This window comes from Hylaeus anthracinus, unplaced genomic scaffold, assembly GCF_026225885.1.
Source record: "Hylaeus anthracinus isolate JK02 unplaced genomic scaffold, UHH_iyHylAnth1.0_haploid 11985, whole genome shotgun sequence".
Classification (NCBI taxonomy): Eukaryota; Metazoa; Arthropoda; class Insecta; order Hymenoptera; family Colletidae; genus Hylaeus; species Hylaeus anthracinus.
The window spans coordinates 10,315,492-10,334,508 of NW_026534333.1; the positions used below are offsets into that span (position 1 = coordinate 10,315,492).

The 19,017-nt window shown below is 39.1% G+C and overlaps 1 protein-coding gene across 2 annotated transcripts in view; it reads left to right on the forward strand.

Annotated features, from left to right (window-relative positions):
- Positions 1–19,017, forward strand: part of LOC128887225 (5-hydroxytryptamine receptor 2B-like) — a 171,031-nt gene that overhangs the window by 111,108 nt on the left and 40,906 nt on the right. For both annotated transcript variants that reach the window (XM_054142901.1, XM_054142902.1), the window contains one exon: positions 12,127–12,573. In XM_054142901.1, the coding sequence (XP_053998876.1) occupies positions 12,456–12,573 (118 nt within the window). In that variant the 5' untranslated portion in view covers positions 12,127–12,455. The remainder of the gene's footprint in view (positions 1–12,126; positions 12,574–19,017) is intronic.

A 19,017-nucleotide genomic window follows, 5' to 3' on the forward strand; every position in this document is an offset into this window, starting at 1 on the left:
TAAACTCGTAAAGAAAATAACTCGTAAACTTTATACTTCAACTAAACATTTCATAAAAACGTGCCTCCTATTGGTATATCGAAGCATATAAAATCTTCAACCCCCCCCCCCCCCTAACCGAATATCAAAGGATTGTTACGCCACTGCCCCAGAGCGTTGAATTGCGCTGTGCGGTAGTGCAATCGGTGTTTCTCTTCTTCCTTTAGCGACTGAATAATCGCATAAACGCAGGTTGCATCTCTGCGCCTCCGTTTGTGTACTCATAATCTGACGCCTACGGCGATACGCGCAAACCCAACCGTACATTCATCGTTACATCAACACGAGGACGCGAAGGCTTTACGAAGTTAACCTCCTGGATAGCAAGAAAGGCTAATGCCGTTTCTCCGACAAAGAGGACGATATCCGCGGGTACCTGCGTGTAATCCGGCATCATTTGATTATCTTCCGCTATTCAACGTTCTCCCTATCTCCTCCTTCGTCTACCGTCTCGGCTCGAGTCACACGCTATAGAAACGGGTCTTTTCACGGTAAAATTACAACCGGAGGAAGCAAGACTGAGCGATATTTATTGCGCCACGTGGACTCACGTTTCGCTATTAAATCGATGTTTAACCTTCTCGAGCTCGCACTTTATTTACCGTATGGATACTTTAGAATGAATTTCTTAAAATAATCGACGAAAGACAAAATTAATTTTCGTGAATCATTTATGTACCCTCACGTCAATCTGAGGAACACATTTCTTTCATTGGATTTCACTCTATTTCGTCGCAAATACGACGAGATGGACAGAGTTCTCTTTGAATATAATGCAGATTCAGATTTGACGTTATTGGTACACACTAACACAGCTGGTTGTTGGTATCATGTAATGCATATAATGAAAATAATTATTCCTATGTTCGTAAGTATTTCGTCACCGCTGTAATACAAGGGTTGTTATACTTCTCTCTTCATATATATACAGGGTGTTCATCTACTAAAGAAAGAAACATTAGGTGACGCCATTGCAGGTGATGTTACTTAAAACAAGAAGAAAATTAAGACAAATGACGAAACTAACATTGTTATCGTTCCTTCGATACTTCTGTGTCGTATAAATTAATACCTAAACTACTTGGCATACATTCCGAAGGTGGCACCGATCAAATAACCGAAAACGTTCAATAATCGCTCGTTAGGAGCTGGGGTGAACCGTGTACTTTAATTACGAGTAATACCGCGCGCGTATCCTGCTCTCGGCAAGTTCCAAAATTTCGCCAGCGACTGAATTAACGCGCGACGGTAACGCGTTAGGGGCTGTAAATCATCCCTGAAACAGCCGCTACCGCTCGCATTGTAACTGCGCCTGGGAGTATTAGAGCCTCGAGCTCGATAAAGACGATACCGCGGATAGGTTTATGCCGCGCTCGAATACGTAGCAACGCGCCGTTTCAAAGGTTTGGATCACGTTTTGAGTTTCCGCGGGGGTTTGTACACCGGTGCGTGAAGGCAATTTTCGCAGCGCTTGCTACGTTGCGCCGCGGTGTACTTAGGGTGCTCTATTACCGGCGTTAACGCCCTTATTGCTTCGACGTGAAGGCGAACGTTAATGGTAGCGTGTGTCGTTTAATGTATGCGCATAATTTCGATCGTTGAGCAAACGGTGTGCAGTGTTGCGTATGATTAACTCTCTTTTGAAATTCTGAGACGCTTACCTGCCGTCAGGGATGGGGAAAATGTATTTCTTTGAGTAAGTCCCGAAATATATGTAGGCTTGGGAAATTAATTAAGGTGGCGGAAATATTAGACACAAGTAAAACTTAACAAAATTGTTTATTTATGCGGGATTGCTATTACAGTCGGTCCCATAAATATTCGTACTCTGTGTGTCTATTGAAGAAATTTGTTTAAATTGAACGGTAGGTTTGATGTTTCCAAGTTTATGTTTCTATGAATATGTATAAGCTTATTCGTATACGTATTTGCAATTGCAAATTCATTTGATAATATCAAAACTATTATTTAATTTAGTCAAACTTCTTCAATAGACATGGAGGGTACGAACATTTATGGGATTGACTGTATGTAATGAAAAATCGTGTGTATACTGTGTAAATTAATTTCTCTTCTTGACAAAAGAAGTTGTAGGGGCACATCATAAATTTTGATTTAGATAAGAATAGCAATCGAATCGATGCTCGGCTAGAAAATGCCATCGTTAATTGGCGGTCGTTGGAATTTTCTTCTCAAACTGTAGCACCCTCGACGTAAACGAGAAATCTTCGGAATACTTTGTAATTATCTTGTGGATAAAATCTGGAAGTCGATCGCGAGATAGTAAAGAGCTGCTTAGCGGTGCTCGAGTACGTTGCTTCGACTTCAATGAGGTATTTATTATCGAAACGAAGAGGGTCAAGCATCCCTTCCGTTTCGTTTTGGAAAATCAAGACAGCAGTCCGGTATCTTTTGAGGCGCGATCTTCGAGATCTCGTTTTGAATACGAAGCAGTATATTATATTAACGTAATCAAAAGGATAGCCAGGCTGGGGATGGCCGCTGCTGATAACCGAACCTAGCGAAACGGAATTTATGGAAAGGATATTCCGTCATAATGGCGATGCCCGAGTTGCAATTTCCTCCTGCATATCGGATGCATTATCCGCGGATATAATTTCTCCGGCTTTCCACCGTATCTCCGTATCTTCTTTCTTATCTTTTCCGTAGCGACTTCCAGCCCCTCTGGGGTTTACACGCGGAAACGTTACATCCTGAGTTCAGGTGGGCTTGGAATTCGGATTTACGACCACACTTGTGCATTATACGCGTGTATTAGACGTATCAATTAATTATGTGCCTTTACAAGGTAAGCTTAACGTGTATTCATAAGGAAATACGATACGTCTTTTAATCTTCCCTCGGTCATACATTCCAATCAGTGTGTTTCATTAGTAGAAAGTTGGTTTAAACTAGAGTTACGAACAACTAAACCTGAAGGCAAGGGAATTAATTTCCACGCCTAATAATTGGCAACTACAGTTGTAGAAGAACCAAATATATGTATATTATATATTTGATATATATCATATTTCCTTGTGTCATAAATGCATAAATCCACAGTTTAGTTAGTTATTCTCACCGAATTAATTTCAACGTCTAATATTAACCACTGACAAAGAAATAGACCGATATTCGGATGATCATAAAGCACTAAACACCTGTCACATGAAATTGACACCACAATGGATCTTCGCGTGCCTGGAACGCTGCCAGCCTCGAAAGAATTCCTCAAAAATTTGCCAACAATCGCTCCCCATGCACGACTATCGCTGCGTTATATTCATTCACGTTTTCCCCGCAACGAGATGATTTATTTGTAACAGCTGCGCACGCGAGCCCATTTTTGCCGCGTTCCCTCGCGCCCGGATGGATCGGATCGCTGAAAAAAAATCCTCGGGGACCGGATAACAAAACAAATCACCCAACGATGATTTACCGAGACCTTAATCCTACTATATCGCGATACACGGCGTGACGATTTTTCATGGACTCGATGACCGCGTGTCTCCATCGAGCGTCACGCGCGGATACCTAATCCAGCGATCTACTTCCGTGTCCGGTTGGTACAACTACTTCGGTTTGGCAACCGTGAGTAGCGTTAAACGCGAAACAATCGTAATTCCTCTTTCGGAAATGAGATTATCGCGGGAAAAAGGAATTACAGTTGATGCATTAATATAAAAAACCATACAGAAAACTTACAGACACTTCCGTTCTACCAGAATTATTACTCCAGCGTTTCGGAGCGAAGGACTATAAAAATACTGTGACGTTGGTGGATTTTTCTTTTGTTAGGGGTTAATCGGTTCCATCCTCGTCGATATTCGGCGAGCTGCCGCAAGTTATGAGTGCTCGGTTATTGACAGACGAGCAGCTCGGTGCCGAAATTGATTCCCGTATGAGCCGCGCAGATGGCAAACCGATTAACTCCGTCATTTGGTTAAATTTGAAATTTTCATACATAATGTAGCATCGATTCTGCCTCTTTCAATCTGACCGAACAATTCTCCTCTCGTTCGCAGAAAGGTTTCACAAAGCGACGCACTTGAATCGGTGAATTAAACCGGTACTCTAACATAAAGTTTCGTATTTCATTAAATTCCAACTCGATAAAAGGTTTCGTGAATGCTTGATATTTATGATACGAAATTAATTTGTTGATTAAACGAAATTACTTGAATTATTGAGAAATAATTCTTCTGATTAAGAAAGTTTAGGTGAATTTGTAACGACAAGGAAAGGATCGTCACTGCAATTACCTTAATAAAGTGTGAACAAAAAGTTATTTCTTAGTTTCCAATTAAATTCCGTCATCAAGAACACTATCCCGTGATAATGTGTAATCTTCGAGCTAACCAAAGGATGGTCTTCCAAATTCCCCGCTTTTTCCACGATCCCTAAGCAAGCGACACATTCAGGTCAGTGAAACTCTCGTCAAACTTGCGTCGTTAAGTCCACGTGTACTTTAATCAAACTCGATTCATCGATGAACGAACGTGACAAGATCTCGAGGCGGAATCGTTCGCAGGGAAGGAGCGGCAAAGTCTTGGGCGTTATTAAATTTTAAGCCCACGTGGTGTGTTCAAAATGAATATTAATATTCACCGGGTAGTAAATCTTTACTAGTGTTCTGGTATCAGGGGACCCTGGAATAATCCATCATAGATACTAATAGTAATACTTAAGGGTTTAATGTAAATAAAAGTTGCACGTATAAAAATTTCTATTCTGAAAATTCGATGGCAGAAGTATGACAATTTTTCTAAAATAAATCAAATAATATAAATGAATCCTAGAGAGTCATTTAGGTGTAATACAAAATGGAGGAGCTCTGTTTAGGGTCGATTCAATACCAAATTAAATTAAGAAATCTAAATAAACAACCCTAAAATATTTAATAATTGTTTTATAAACATATCTCTTAATCTTAAATCCTACTCCTATTTTAACAATAGCAGGGCATTAACTACTATATCCCTAACTCTTTGATTGCACATAGTTAACAGAAACAGATAGCACTGTCGCCTTGTTGATATTTACAAAGCTAAGTAGAAATAGCAAGAAATAGCCAGATATGTTTGCCATATCATACTGTATTTCACTCGCATCAGACAAAAGTCTAGAATGGATTATCTAAAAAGTGAACCATCTATATCAACCTCAATACCAGTCCTGTAAAATTACACCTTATTCTAGACTAAAACACGTACTTAAATCATAAAAAGAAAATTCCCTAATTTCCCTAACAATATCCCATTTATCCTTTTTTTGGATTACTTCACTCAACCTCTAGCTTCTCATCCATACTCTTAGTAACTTTATTCGTCTCATTTTCTATATTTCTTCGCCAGTGTGGAACTGATAACTCAAGAGGCGATGGGTTGGCTACCACTGTCTTAATCCATGTGTCCCAGTTGGCTTTCCAGGCGAAGATCAAGCTGCATAGCAAGTGTCTCGACCGTACTGATGCTGTAAACGCGAACACACGCGTATACGTGTGTCTCCGATTCTACTGATACTCGAAGTTACTCGCTTAACTAAGTTCCTGCTGAATGCGCTTAACAACCACGAGCCTTGTCTCGCCCCACCGTGCAGCGTCTGCTGTATGATTTAACGCCAAACTTTGCGGCCTTGCGTACAAACGTGGCCGAATTAGCCGGATACGTATTGCAGCAGGCTATTTCGACTTGCGTTGGCAATTTTATAATTACTTGGAGAAGGCAATGCCGTTTTCGAGGGCGTGTTGCGCTTGTTAGCGAGATCATGGCAAATAGGAAGGTCTTGTTTCGTACGGAACAGGATCGATGATAACTATCGTGTCGATGTTATGGAAGTAGTGCAGTATCTGACAGTAGTCAGGAAATGCGTTGACTTTGGTTGTAAATAAAATTCAGTGCCAACGAGGTTATACTTTTTGTGATTAGGGTAGTTTCTAGCTCGAGATGCTGAAAATTGAGAAATTTTCAAGAATATTTTTAGACAGAACAAGTGAATTCATACGCAAGATTGAAATAGAGAAATAACGAAATTTTTAAGGATTATTTGAAACAGAACAAATAAATTTGCACATGGCACTACAATATAGAAAGAGAAATTTTCGAGGATATTTTGAAACAGAACAAGTGAATTTGTACACGAGATTGAAATGGAGAAAAAGAAAAATTGTAAAGAATATTTTCGAACAGAACAAGTGAATTCAAGTGAAATTCTAAAAGAGAGTGATTTCTAAGAATTTGTTCAACAAACCAAGTGAGTTTATGCAAAGACTCTGACGAATCTTAAGAATTGTACGATTCTACGAGAAATTTATGCGATATCGAAAATCAGATAGAACCCAGCGATCAATTTGTCACATCAGTAATATTAATGGCGTGTTAGGAGTATGACGGACGATTATCTCAAATCAGTCGCAGGTCGCGAACGCTATTGATGGTGGTAAGATGTACATCACTAAATGTGTAGGGAAACATAATTATCTGATAATTACGAGACAGCTTACTCGCGCGACACTTGGGAATATTAAGATTAAATCGGCTTTGTTTGCGAGTCATAACAGCTTGTTGGGATCTAATTCTAACATACAAGGCTTATTAATATTATATTCTTTGCAACGAACACGAATATGAGGTCACGAGTACAAAGTAGGGATTTAGCTTTACAGAACGTGTGAGGTAAGTCATTCATGAAAATAATAGTCGTAGCCTCACACTATGACTCCTTTGATCCACGCATATTAATTTGATAAAATTGTTTCAGTCCAACATTCAAAGAACAAATTTAAAGTTAATCATTCAAAGTCGTTTTCACCATATAACGGGACATGAATTTCGGCTGTTCGAAAATAAAAAGATTTTCAATCTTAAAACCATTCGTGGTCGATCGATATTTTAATCCGTACAATGATCTAGAAATCCTGTTTTCTCGCGTGCTTCTGATCCAGCTTCTGATCCACGTTGTGATCCCTCCCGCGGGACATGATGCGAAATATTGCGGTCAGCGGTAATGTCTGGTGACAATGGCGACGCCAGACGTTAGGATGGCTTTAGAACGTCGGGATTTAGCGACGCTTCGTAACTCAAATCTGCGGGAACTGGAATCCAATAAGAGGTCTCTCGACAGCGCAGAGATCGTTTCGTGATGTATTTCCAGTTACGACTGGCACACGGTTTTATTAGTTATCGCATTTTATGATCAATGCACCTGCGATGAATCTACATCTGAATACAGTTCACCGCAAAAGTCTTGAACTACTCGCAGCTGATGGTCTTACGTTTGTACTTTTAATTTACACTGGCATTTCTCGTGGTTTATTTTCATCTTTAATTAACAAGACACAAAGGCGTTGACATTCTTTTCATTTCAATGATGTTAATATTTTTACACTGTTTATATGTAGTATTATATTCTCACATTCTTGTTTCTATCTTTACTGAACAAGTCTCAAAGGCATTTACATTTTCCATTTTTCATCTCCTGTATCTTTATTTAATCGAACAAATCGTTGAATTAATCGCCGAATCGCTGCTCGGATTAAGACGTAACGCGCAGCCGTCGATTCCACGGTTTTCCCGACCGTTTAATTAAAAGTTCCCGTGCCAGGGAATCTGTTATTCCGCGCTCAAAGACGTGGAAAATGAAGTTTCGACCTCATCGTCGTTTATGACCGATTCCTTAGATAACGAGCGTTCGCAGCTTCACGGAAGTTAACGCGGTTACTTTCATTGGTCCGATACACGTCGAGTGTTTTCTCATTAATCTGTATTATCGCGCGACCGTGAATCCGACGTTTTGCTTAATTAGGAGCACTACAAGCGAGGAAGAAATCCGCTCGTCGTGATATACTGGCCAAACACGCGCCAAGCAGATTATTTTGCCCGAGAGGTGGACGCTAAGTGGAAAAAAAACCGCGACGACAAGGATTCTAACACCCTGACGCAAATTAATATGGTTCGTTCTTGCGAGTTTACGGTCGACGTGGTAGAACTGCAAAATACGAGTGAACCTACGTGGTCTGATTGTTTAACAACCATTTGTTCATTGTCGAAGGATGACTAATAAGAAACGACATTACTTTCTGGCCCCCGTAATACATTTTCCCACATATTCGCATGGCATAAATAAATAATTCGTACATAAGGTAATAAAGTAAGATTATACGGTATTTACAGTAATAATAAAGTTTCAAAATTTATTTCGCACTTAGCAGTCTTCAAGAATATTTTATTCCTTTCTTGTATCCATTCTTGAACAACCCCTACTCCCAATAAATCACGAGAACAAATAAATGAATAATCCTTCAAGCCGACATTCACGCAGGGGGAAAGGGCGACAAATAAACGAACGACATCGAGCGAAAGACAAATGGTATTGGTTGGTGGAGAAAAAGTCTTCGAGTTATGATAATCGAACCATGTGGCGCTAAAGTTTGTCAACAAGTTTTCCCGCGCTCCCCTCGATCCACGAAACACTCTGGCCGGGCAGTATCACCCACAGTGATATCGAATTGATTACAGGAACCACTCCCTCTCGCGCCACGTGGCAAGCGTAACTCGGTATTTCCAAATTAACTTAACTTCTGCAGCCTTAATTACGTTTCTTGGCCCCGGCCAACTTTGTTAGCGTGTCGCTACCCATATTGTTTAGCTGTGCCGCCGCCGGCTTCCATTAGCCCCGTGTAACTAACTTCCCTCCTCTTCGGAGGACTTTCCGCTTTCGAGGGGGCTTACGGGATCCGCGGATTAGAAGCGGCTCTGCCTTCGAAGGACACTCGAAGCAGGTTAGATATGGCGCGGGACCGATTACGTTTATAAGTGCGGGATTTAAGTTTGTGGACATAGTTACAAGCAGTTTGTAAGAGTCTCGACACGATATTTTTGAAAAAAATTCATTTTTTCGCGAATACTTGTATGTAGATTGTAAATATGTTTAAGTAACTGGTACGCTTTCGTTTAATTAGGAAATCGATCTCCCTCGTTAGCTACGACCCAGTGACATAAAGTAATTACATATACGAGATGCACGAGTAAACGTAATGAGTGTGTTTGAATAACAAGGTGTAATCGAGCAGTGTTCTCGAGAAAATTGGTGAAATTTTAATAGGATTTATTAGTAACTCACAAACATTGTTATAATTGACGTTCTAATGAATGTAAATGAATGCTCAGACCACCACCAAGTATATCCACTTTGTAAGAAGAGTTCAGAAGTTTTTTTTCATGGAAACAGGTGGTTCCCAGTATAAAGGTGTTTCGTCCTAGGTTCCCGGTGGACTTGTTTAGGTAGTAAGATCTGGTTTACTGATGAGTCCACCAGCAACCTAGGACCAAACGCCTTTTTACTGGCCACCATCTGTTTCCATAAAGAACTTTTCCTGAACTAGAAGAAGTGATGCAACCTTAATTGAGCCCCCATTTTGCCATGTATATTATTATCAATTGAATTGGCAGTAGGTAGTATAGCCAAACTTTAGAGTGACGACAGTTAATAAGCATTAAATTGTGTTCTGTAATAAATATGGCATAAATAAATAATCAGAATCGAATCATCAAAAAATAAGTTAACATATAAAAGCTAAATAAATAAGTTAACTAAATAAAAGTTCTCCTCCAACCATGTTTAATATTCACAAAGAGAATAATTCACATGAATTATTCTCAATTATTCGCTGAAACTTTGCAACGAGAAACACCTGGGATGCAAAATAGAGCGTGCAAGGTGTGCTCGCGACACCGTCGCCTGAGTAGCCCGGAAAGAAGAATTATTTCCGTCGAGACGGAGGATCCCGAACGTCAGGGAGACAGAAGGGATCCTTCTTCCGAAAAATCCCCTATAAATGACTCGGAGACTGTCAGAAACGTTGAAACGCTTTTCGCAGTTAAAGCAGAAACACGGTAATGGATCGTGGATGAAGCGAGACGTTAGGAAGAGCTTCCGGGATCGTTCTTTCCCGCGTAATTGACGCTCGAATTGACGGATGAGTTGCGTCTTTTGATCAATTTCTTCGGAACGAGCTACCGACTGAAATTATTCTCTCGTACCACCGTCTACGTGGACGAATTTTAGTAATTGGACTAGGCTGACTTTTCTCTTAATAAAAATAGAACGATTGCGCACGTTACTTGCAAAATTGACAGACGACAAGTTCATTACAAAGGGCTAACAATTTCGACGACTGAACCTTTTTCTACTACGATTCGAAACTCGTGATCATAAAATATCTTACTGCTACTTCGAAGTGTACCAGTTTAGGAACCTATTTATAAACCAATGTCGCTACGATTAGTTCGAAACTCAACGAAATGTAAGGTGAACAAAGGGTTAAGCATTTTCCGTGATCGTAGAAAACTTCACACTGTACGAAGTTTTATTTTATAATAAAAGTCGTGATTATTGGCGGTGATCGAAGCACAGGTTTATAATGACCTAGTGATAATTTCCATCATGTATTACTATCACTTAAATATTCATCATTTTGATTATTCAGCATTCATGAATGCAAGGTGGAAATATACTTAATTTTTGTGAAAGCCCATCAAGGGAGAGTAGATTCATATTATCCAAGTAGGGCGAGGTAGATTCGAAGAAGGTTAAAGAACATGGGCTGATAAGACACGTATTGAGTATTTCACCCCTACACGTTGATACTATATCTCGCTTGATTGCTCGTACTCCTCTTAAGATCAAGATTTTCTGTGTACCAGCACGTGTACTCGTTATATCGGTGAACCAGTATCCTCCCAAATTTTTGGTTAATTTGTTACAACTAGAAATAAATGAAACATCTCCAAACGTATTCGATTTTCGAACATTGCAAGGGCATCGACGGACTTACAGAAATATGTTTTCGTACCATATTAGCTTTACCTACCATTCTTTTTTATTTTCCTTAGTCTATGACCTGGGCCAATTACACGATCCACTTTGTGCACTAATTTCAACTAACTAACTAATAATTTCAATAATTTGAAATTGAACTTACAATTGGTTCTCGAGTGGAGTTCTCTCGGCTCGTGTTTCTCTAGAGATATTTAATTCGAATAGCTTCCGTGACGACGCGAAGCGTTTGCCATTAACGAAACGATGATAGCATTCGTTAATATAAAAACTCTCGCAGTTTGACAGCGAAACGAGAACAGGTTACAAAAAAGGAATCGTCAGGGAAAAATCGAGAGCGCGCTATAAACCCAAGTATCCTGCGACGCGTCTCCGAGAGAGGCTGCGCAGTTCATTGTCGAACGAACAGCCGTAAAATTTACTTAATAACGTGCCAAAGTGCCCTGCTTTATCTGGCGCATCTTTACGAGTCCTCCTCTATGTCCTCTTAACCTTTAATGGGCCTAAGGAAAAGGCAAATTTCTTTGCGCAAACGAGCTTTCGTATTTCCTTTGCCTTTACAGAGCCATGGAGATTACAGACTCTCCAGGTTACGAAAATTTGTTACTGTTTTTGAATATCCAGGGAGAGAATTTGTTTGCTGGATTTACGATACGAGAGCTGAATGATGTGCAAGTTTACAGAGATCTTGACAATATTCGATTCATAGGAACGTAGGATAATATAAAAATTCATAAAGATTGTAAATAGATAAGACACCAGATTTTCATATTTTATACTACTATGCGTTTTGATAGACCAAATATCGTATAATAATTACTTTCAATAACGACGAGGGTCTAAAGTACATTGATCAACACTGAATCAAATTCAGTTATACTTATCACAGCTGTTGGCTGCTGAACATCGTTGGTCATAATAACGCAACAGATATTTATGTATCTCTGAGGAATATAAATATACGAAAATATACGAGGATCCGAACGAATACATAAATATATCAAACATAAAATATAAAATACAAGTTCCAATATTTACAACTCAAAACATACTTTACATCCACAAAGATACGAATTTGCATAAACCTCCACAATCTACTCCCGATTTATTCGCTGTCTATATTAACGATCAGTCCGACTGTACCAAATGAAACCTGAGATTCGAACCATTCATACGAGACAAACAAAAAATTGCTTAGAATTTGAATGAGAAAGTTGAAGCAGAACCTGATTATCTCTATTGTTGTTGCAGGCACAGTCGACGCCGGGACGCTCGAGTTCAAAGGGGTTGTACGTTCCCTGCGAGCGTGGGTCGTGTTATCTCCGCGAAATAGATGCCGGCGGTGGTTCCCGAGGGAAAAGTAAGAAAGTCGTCCAATGACGTGCGTATTAAAGTTTCAACGGGCAGACATTAACTCCGTCTCGGGGAGCAGGGCCGGCCAAGGTCGCCGGGAATAGAAGATTCATATCCGCGGTTCTGCTCCTGACGGCGGACCATGGTACATTATTTAACGAGATGATAACCAGCGGACATTGAAGACCCAGCCAGGACAGAGAGAACACGTGTATATCTCGGACGTCATGGAGGAACACGTCAACCAGGCTGGAAACTCGTCCGCGGATGGTCTGGTCTTCACCGACGCCTCGATCATCCTCAGAGCTTTGGTCCTCGGTCTTCTGATACTCGTCACAGTTGTCGGTGAGCATTCTTTATTCCACTTTTTCTTCTATTGTACTCCTTTTTAATTATTCAATCGAACCAAGGTCGATAAAAGGTTAACAAGAATTATATTAAGAAAGAAGTTAAATTAGAGTGAAAAGTATAAATTAGTGGTTATTACAACAACAGAAACGATTTTATACCCTGTTTTACCTTGTCAGTGCAAATTTTGCATATCTTCACGCGATACTATTTATAATATTACGTTATAATTCTCCTCGTTCTCTGGACAACAGCATTTTATAATTAAATTACATTGACTCTATTTTTAAACGTAATAATTCCCACGTGTAATAAACATGATCGAATAGCAGATTTAGCGAACAATTCCACTTGTAAATGTTCTTGGCGGAACCTCTGGAAATAATTTTAACTAAGAGAATTTCAAATAAGAGAATCTAATTTACCCTGAATTCTTCTAATTGTATCGTCCTGGCACCTGTAAAAATAGTAGCCCAAAATTGACATCTAAAGCTCCAGCGGCAAATAGAATTCGCGAACGTCTCCATCATCCTCGGGGCTTTAGTGCTCGATCTTCCCGATCCACGTCACCGTTGTCGAGTTTCTCCGATTTCGATTCTTCTTCATTTTTTCTCATTTCTCGTCGCGAGACTCGAAGAGATACTCGATAGGTTGTCGGAACAGGTACGGCAAACTTTTATTTGTTTTCGACAGCCCGCCTCTGTCTCTCCGAGGGCGCGCAAGTTTTATGAAAAAAGATATCGCGAGTAAAATATCGGGGGTCGAGAGTGACGTATCGCGAAACATTACGAGGCATCGAAGTCGGATATGCGGCGAAACTTGTTGGCAATTTGGTTTTCTCTTCAGGTCCGCGTCAGTTCTATCGAACCGTACGTTCTCGAAAGTGTTGCTCGACCCGAGAAAACCGTAATTGCGTTCAGACACGTCTGCGAAGAGGCTTCGAGGATAGACTCCGCCGCAGTTAGCATCGGGATTGATTTAAGGCGCGAAATTCAGGATCCACGGAGGGTTGGATTGATATCGGCGAGAATCGTTTCGTTTCCACGGTGCCAGAGACGTCTGGGATGACGTTTCTTATTTATTTACTAGCTGCATCCCGCGATTTCATCCGCGTGGAATACCGACGTTGCAACCCCTTTTAACCTCTTATGGGTTGAATATTCGAAATATCCTTTCTTATTCTTTGTATACATCATAAAGGAAACCTCTGTGCAAAATTTTAACTTTCTAGGTTCAAGGGGTTAGCCTGGACGTTGATTGTAATCAGTCAGGACTTCATTCTTATATATATATAGATGATTTTGCGAGGAAAAAATAAATCGAAAATGAGCAACAGAGTCTTTTAATTTGAGCTTTCAATTTTGAGAAAATTTATCTTGAATCTCCTTGGAGCACGTGTACGACTTGACCAGCGTGTCTGACCATTACTCGCCATTTCTACTCATGTTGCTAATTTATGTTGCTTCTTTTATGTTAGTGTCCGTTTCGATTAGTTGTAATCATTTAAAAAATTGCAGTTTGCATAGAAGACTTCTGGTACATTAGACAATGCCAGAATTAGTAGAACTGGCCAGTCGTGGTCAGACATGGTTAGCCAAACCATTCGATTTATTTTTACGAAAACGAAGCTTCCTACGAAAAAATATCATTCTTGTTAAATTAGATGGAAATTCATGTGATAATCTGTTATACTGAATACTACTATGAAACAACGTGGCAATAATATCAAAAACGTGATGGTTATAAAATATCTGGAATAAAGCCCAAGGTTTTGCATGCAGTGGAAGCAACCTTCGCAATGTAATTAGGAAAAGTGAGATTTAAAGCAAATATATGCCAAGGTCCTGTATGCTAGAGACAGAAGTCAATGCAACACTAATGAGACAATAATCATAAATGATTGTAAGCTTCCTACAATGGAAGGAAAAGATTTAAATTAGAGGTATTTGAGGACAGATTATTCTTGGAAGTATCGAGTCTTTAAATCTCATCATGTTTCACCGAAGTAGCAAGGAACATCTTGAAATAATTTTTAGCCCTTTGACTGCAAAGGGCGTGTATATACGCCTCCGAGAAATGAGCTCAGAGAAATCTTTGTATTCGTTAAATCAATTTCAAAAAATATCAGCTTATAGGGGATGATGAGACGAAACTTTTTTTAGATTTATAGTTTATTCGTAGGACGCTTAGTTTCGAAAATAAAAATTGAAATGTTACAAGTTCGTTGCAAAAGATGAATTTCAGGAAAAAGGTCTAAGTTTTCAATTTTTATCTCTGAAACTAAACGTCGTATGAATAAACGTCGTATGATATAGAAAAGTTCCGTCTTATCATCCCCTATAAGCTGTAATTTTTTAAAATTCACACCTCTACGCCTCTTAGGAGAGTTTTGGGACACCCTGTATAATACATTTTATATTATATTTTATATCCTATATTACAATATTTTGTATATTTATATCTTCATAGTAGACTTTTAATAATGTTTCCACGAATCAAAAGTTCCAACCTAAAATTCACAAAGTACAACTATACTTAGTCAAGGGCCACATGGTCCCTAAAGAATTTCGAAGAAAAGTTGCTGTCAATTCTGCGTGATCAATTAATTGTGGTCCCTTAGGTTACAATGCGAGGACGGAAACAGCCCACGCAGCCCGTCGACTGATCTAATGATGTCGTTGTCTTGTCTCCGTGTAGCTTCGTAGCACGCGTGTACAATAGGAGATTAATTTAAACCCGACGCGTTTCCGCAGCGTGCAATATATTATAGAGAATGACGAGACTAGCTCTGACCGCGTAACGCGTCCGCGCACGAACCTACACGAACGAGATCGTTTAGGATTTTTGCAAGCACTCGCCCAAAGAGATCTTTTTGATCTAAACGTCCACTTCGTCAGATTCGCTTTTTAATTTGCCCCCTCTAATTTTTAAGAGATTAAAATTGTGTAATAATCCTCCCGAAAATGTGGCTTTTGTTCAGAACAGCACTGAAACTCGTTTCAATTAAATATGAAGTTAGAAGTGCCATAATTAATGCTCGAATTTTTATCCACAGCGAGTGAAATGTATCAAATTATTATTCAGGATTCACTCATATAAAGTGACGCGTCGTCACCCTCAAAAATAGATAGTCAAACCGATTACTTTAAGGTGTCACTCGCTTATCAGGGAGTAGTATTGCTCACGTTGAGAAACAATGAACTGAAGTTGGGAATAAGTCGTCGGCGTTATCGAACACCGGCTAATGGTGCGATTACAATTTCATGAAGTTTCCCCGATCGGGAACGTGTTTTTAATGCGGTCGAAAAAATACGATAGCTAAACGGCAACGTTAGTAGCGCGATAAAGTGAAACGTTTTACGAGTAGAGGAGGGGGAAACCCCGAGAATATACTTTGACATTCGACTCGTAAACCGTTGCAGCCCTTACATGGCGTTATGCAAATTTCTTTCCGGGGTTGTTGCAGACTTTTGGAAAGTCCTGGTACTTCTTCGATGGAAATTTATTTTTTTATCGAACGTACTTAATAACATGACGATACTAAAACGATGTTTTCGCGTGTTTCTAAATTGTCATAAGTGGCCCAGTTCTGGACTAGAATGGACATCACGAAAATATTTTTATAAACCTGATTTCTTGCATATACACGTATATTAAGTTGTTACAAATAAATTTATAATTACGTATAAAATATAAATATATATTACTAAATTAAACGAAATTTTATAATATACATTAATGTATATTATTAAAACATATATATTTAAAATTATTAAAATATAAATGATACTGTTTATAATTATTTCTACATAATGAACGCTTCAATAATAACCATTTTCAATAAACACAGCAGTCTTTGAAACATGTATAGAAAACTCATGTGTTCAAATCAAACCAATAAAAATATTTTCATACTTACATCCAGCATGACTGAACTATAAAAAGTAATACTTAAGCATCTACGAACAAGGTTACTTTGCTTTACCATTCTTATGGCTGATAACTGTCGATAGATAATTCAATTTATCCATAAAAAAACTTCATTCTCATTAGTGTCCTAATAAAATAAGAAATGTTCCTAGTGGAAGGAAATCTCGCGAATAAACTTCGACGTTTGCCTAAATTTCCCCAGATACGTAACGTCCCTGAAATTCGGACTAATATGATGCTGTTATGACGCATCAGATACCGAAACAAGATCCCCGGATTTCACGAGCTCGTGCACGTTAATTACGTTAATCGAATGGAGACGAGCGTCTCGCGAAACGACACTGGCTCGGTAGAATTTAATGAGTGGAGCAGGAGCTAGAAAGATAACGAGATTAGAAAGATAACGAGTATTCGCTGATCACCCCACTCCTTCCACCCCTTTTCAAAGTGTACGAATAATCTGTTTGATAAGCTGCAGACGCGATGCAGATCACTTAATTTCTAGCTGTCTCAAAGGGAAGCAGGATTTCCTACGGCGAAAGAGTGTCCAGGGAAAGAGCGACAAAGAACGTCCTTAACGCGATCGTGTCGCTGAGAAAGACTAGCGAGATTACGGACAGCGCGAAAAAGGATTGTTAATTATATTTTTTGTTCTATGTCCAGCTTGTCGGCTAACGGCATTCCTTTCGCGCCCCCGTTCGACGCAAACAGAACTGGAGTGGTTTTGTAATACGTATCTGTACTGTGGAGATCTAAAAGATTGTAAAATGTTACGAGTACCCAGTAATAAACGTTTAAATATGTAATGAAATATGTTATACGTTAGCCTGAATATTTACTTATTTTTTTCTATAATATTCCAATATATATGTGAAGGCTTGTACATTACACATACGTGTAATAAACATTTAAATATATAATAAAATATGCAACAAGCCTGAATTTTTTCCCGTAACACTAAAATATATTTTATTATTCGTACTAAAAGTCAAGAACCATAACACATTTCCACTCGATCGTAATACACATAAATGCACATTTACCTATACTGCTTTCATCGTCCCAGAGGTTTGAAAATACACCCTTAACGTTACAGCGACGAATAAAAATAGAAGCTTGCGAAATCCACTTTGAACATATTTATGAAACAAGATTGCTGATTCCATATAACAAACACGATTAGCCCAAATGGCAGACTGTTTAATTATTAAAGTTGCCACTGTACAGTCTAACCTACGTTAGTTTCAAATTAGCTCAAGAAATAGAAAAAACAAAGTGCCTCTGTTGCAATTGATCCCGGGGTCCCCTACTAACGGCGATTTTTATAGAACGAAACTCCCCCGGAATAACGAAGCACGAAAACATACCGAAATTGAAAAAGAGAATTCGGTTAAAAGGCAATTTTCGAATTTCGCCGAAACTCGAATGGTATTCAAATTGAATTTTTGGGGGGTGCGCTGAATTGCCTTGTTTGGGCGAAATGGCTGCGAAGTCGGGGGAAATTTCCATTAAACTTTATGAAATACTCGGTGGATGGCTAAGGAGGTGATTGGTTTTTTCAGATTAAAAATGAGATTAAATCTTTCATTTAATTAAATCTTAAATTTTTCAGAATAAAATGTTCATGGCGAGACAGTATATGACTAATGGAATAATGTTACTTCGGATACGATGAAGAAATTAATAGCTAGGTTGCCAAGATTAGTAAAAGATGTTTTAAAAGCATATACGCATTAATAAAAAGAAAATTTAACACTCTATGGACTCGTGTGACTTTCAGGTCACATGCTAATATGTCGATATTTTAACAAAAAATTTTAGGCTGTTTTACAAGATTCGTTAATTTTATTCCAATTTAAGAAGTTTTCATATGCTTCTGGACGGGATGTATACAATTATACGATTTCATTCACTTTTCTAAGCATTAACTAATATCGACTCCCAACATTTCTCGGCCAGTACAATTTTTCCATCGCTATATTATTATCAAGCCACTAATTTAACACAACCACTATAGATCGAAGAAAACATACACTTAAATTTTGCACAATTCTACCTTCGTCCCTTTTTACAAATAATTGCACACTTCAGCTTATCAAACAAATATATCCTTAAACTCACGAATCAATTTTCTTATATTTTCCCACAAATTCTGTAGGGGCAAACGGTACCACCGCACGCCGGCGTTTTACCGTGCAAATTCGGTGGACCTTCAAACTTGGACGTTGCGGTCAATACTTTGAAAAGGCAATTACCGGGGCCACCATCGGCACAGCAGTAGCAACTTCGCAGTTTCCGGCGGCGTGTCGCGGAACTTCCGCGAACGTTCTGGAAAATATGAGAATAAAACGAAACGACCACCGAACAGCGATTCCGGCGTAATAATAATCACGAACAGGTATCGCGTCGCTGCAGCGCCGAACAACGATATTCCCCTGCGTGTGATCACGCTCATTCGCATCAGCAACCCCTATAATAGCGGTTAATTAATTTATTTCATTACCGTGTTCG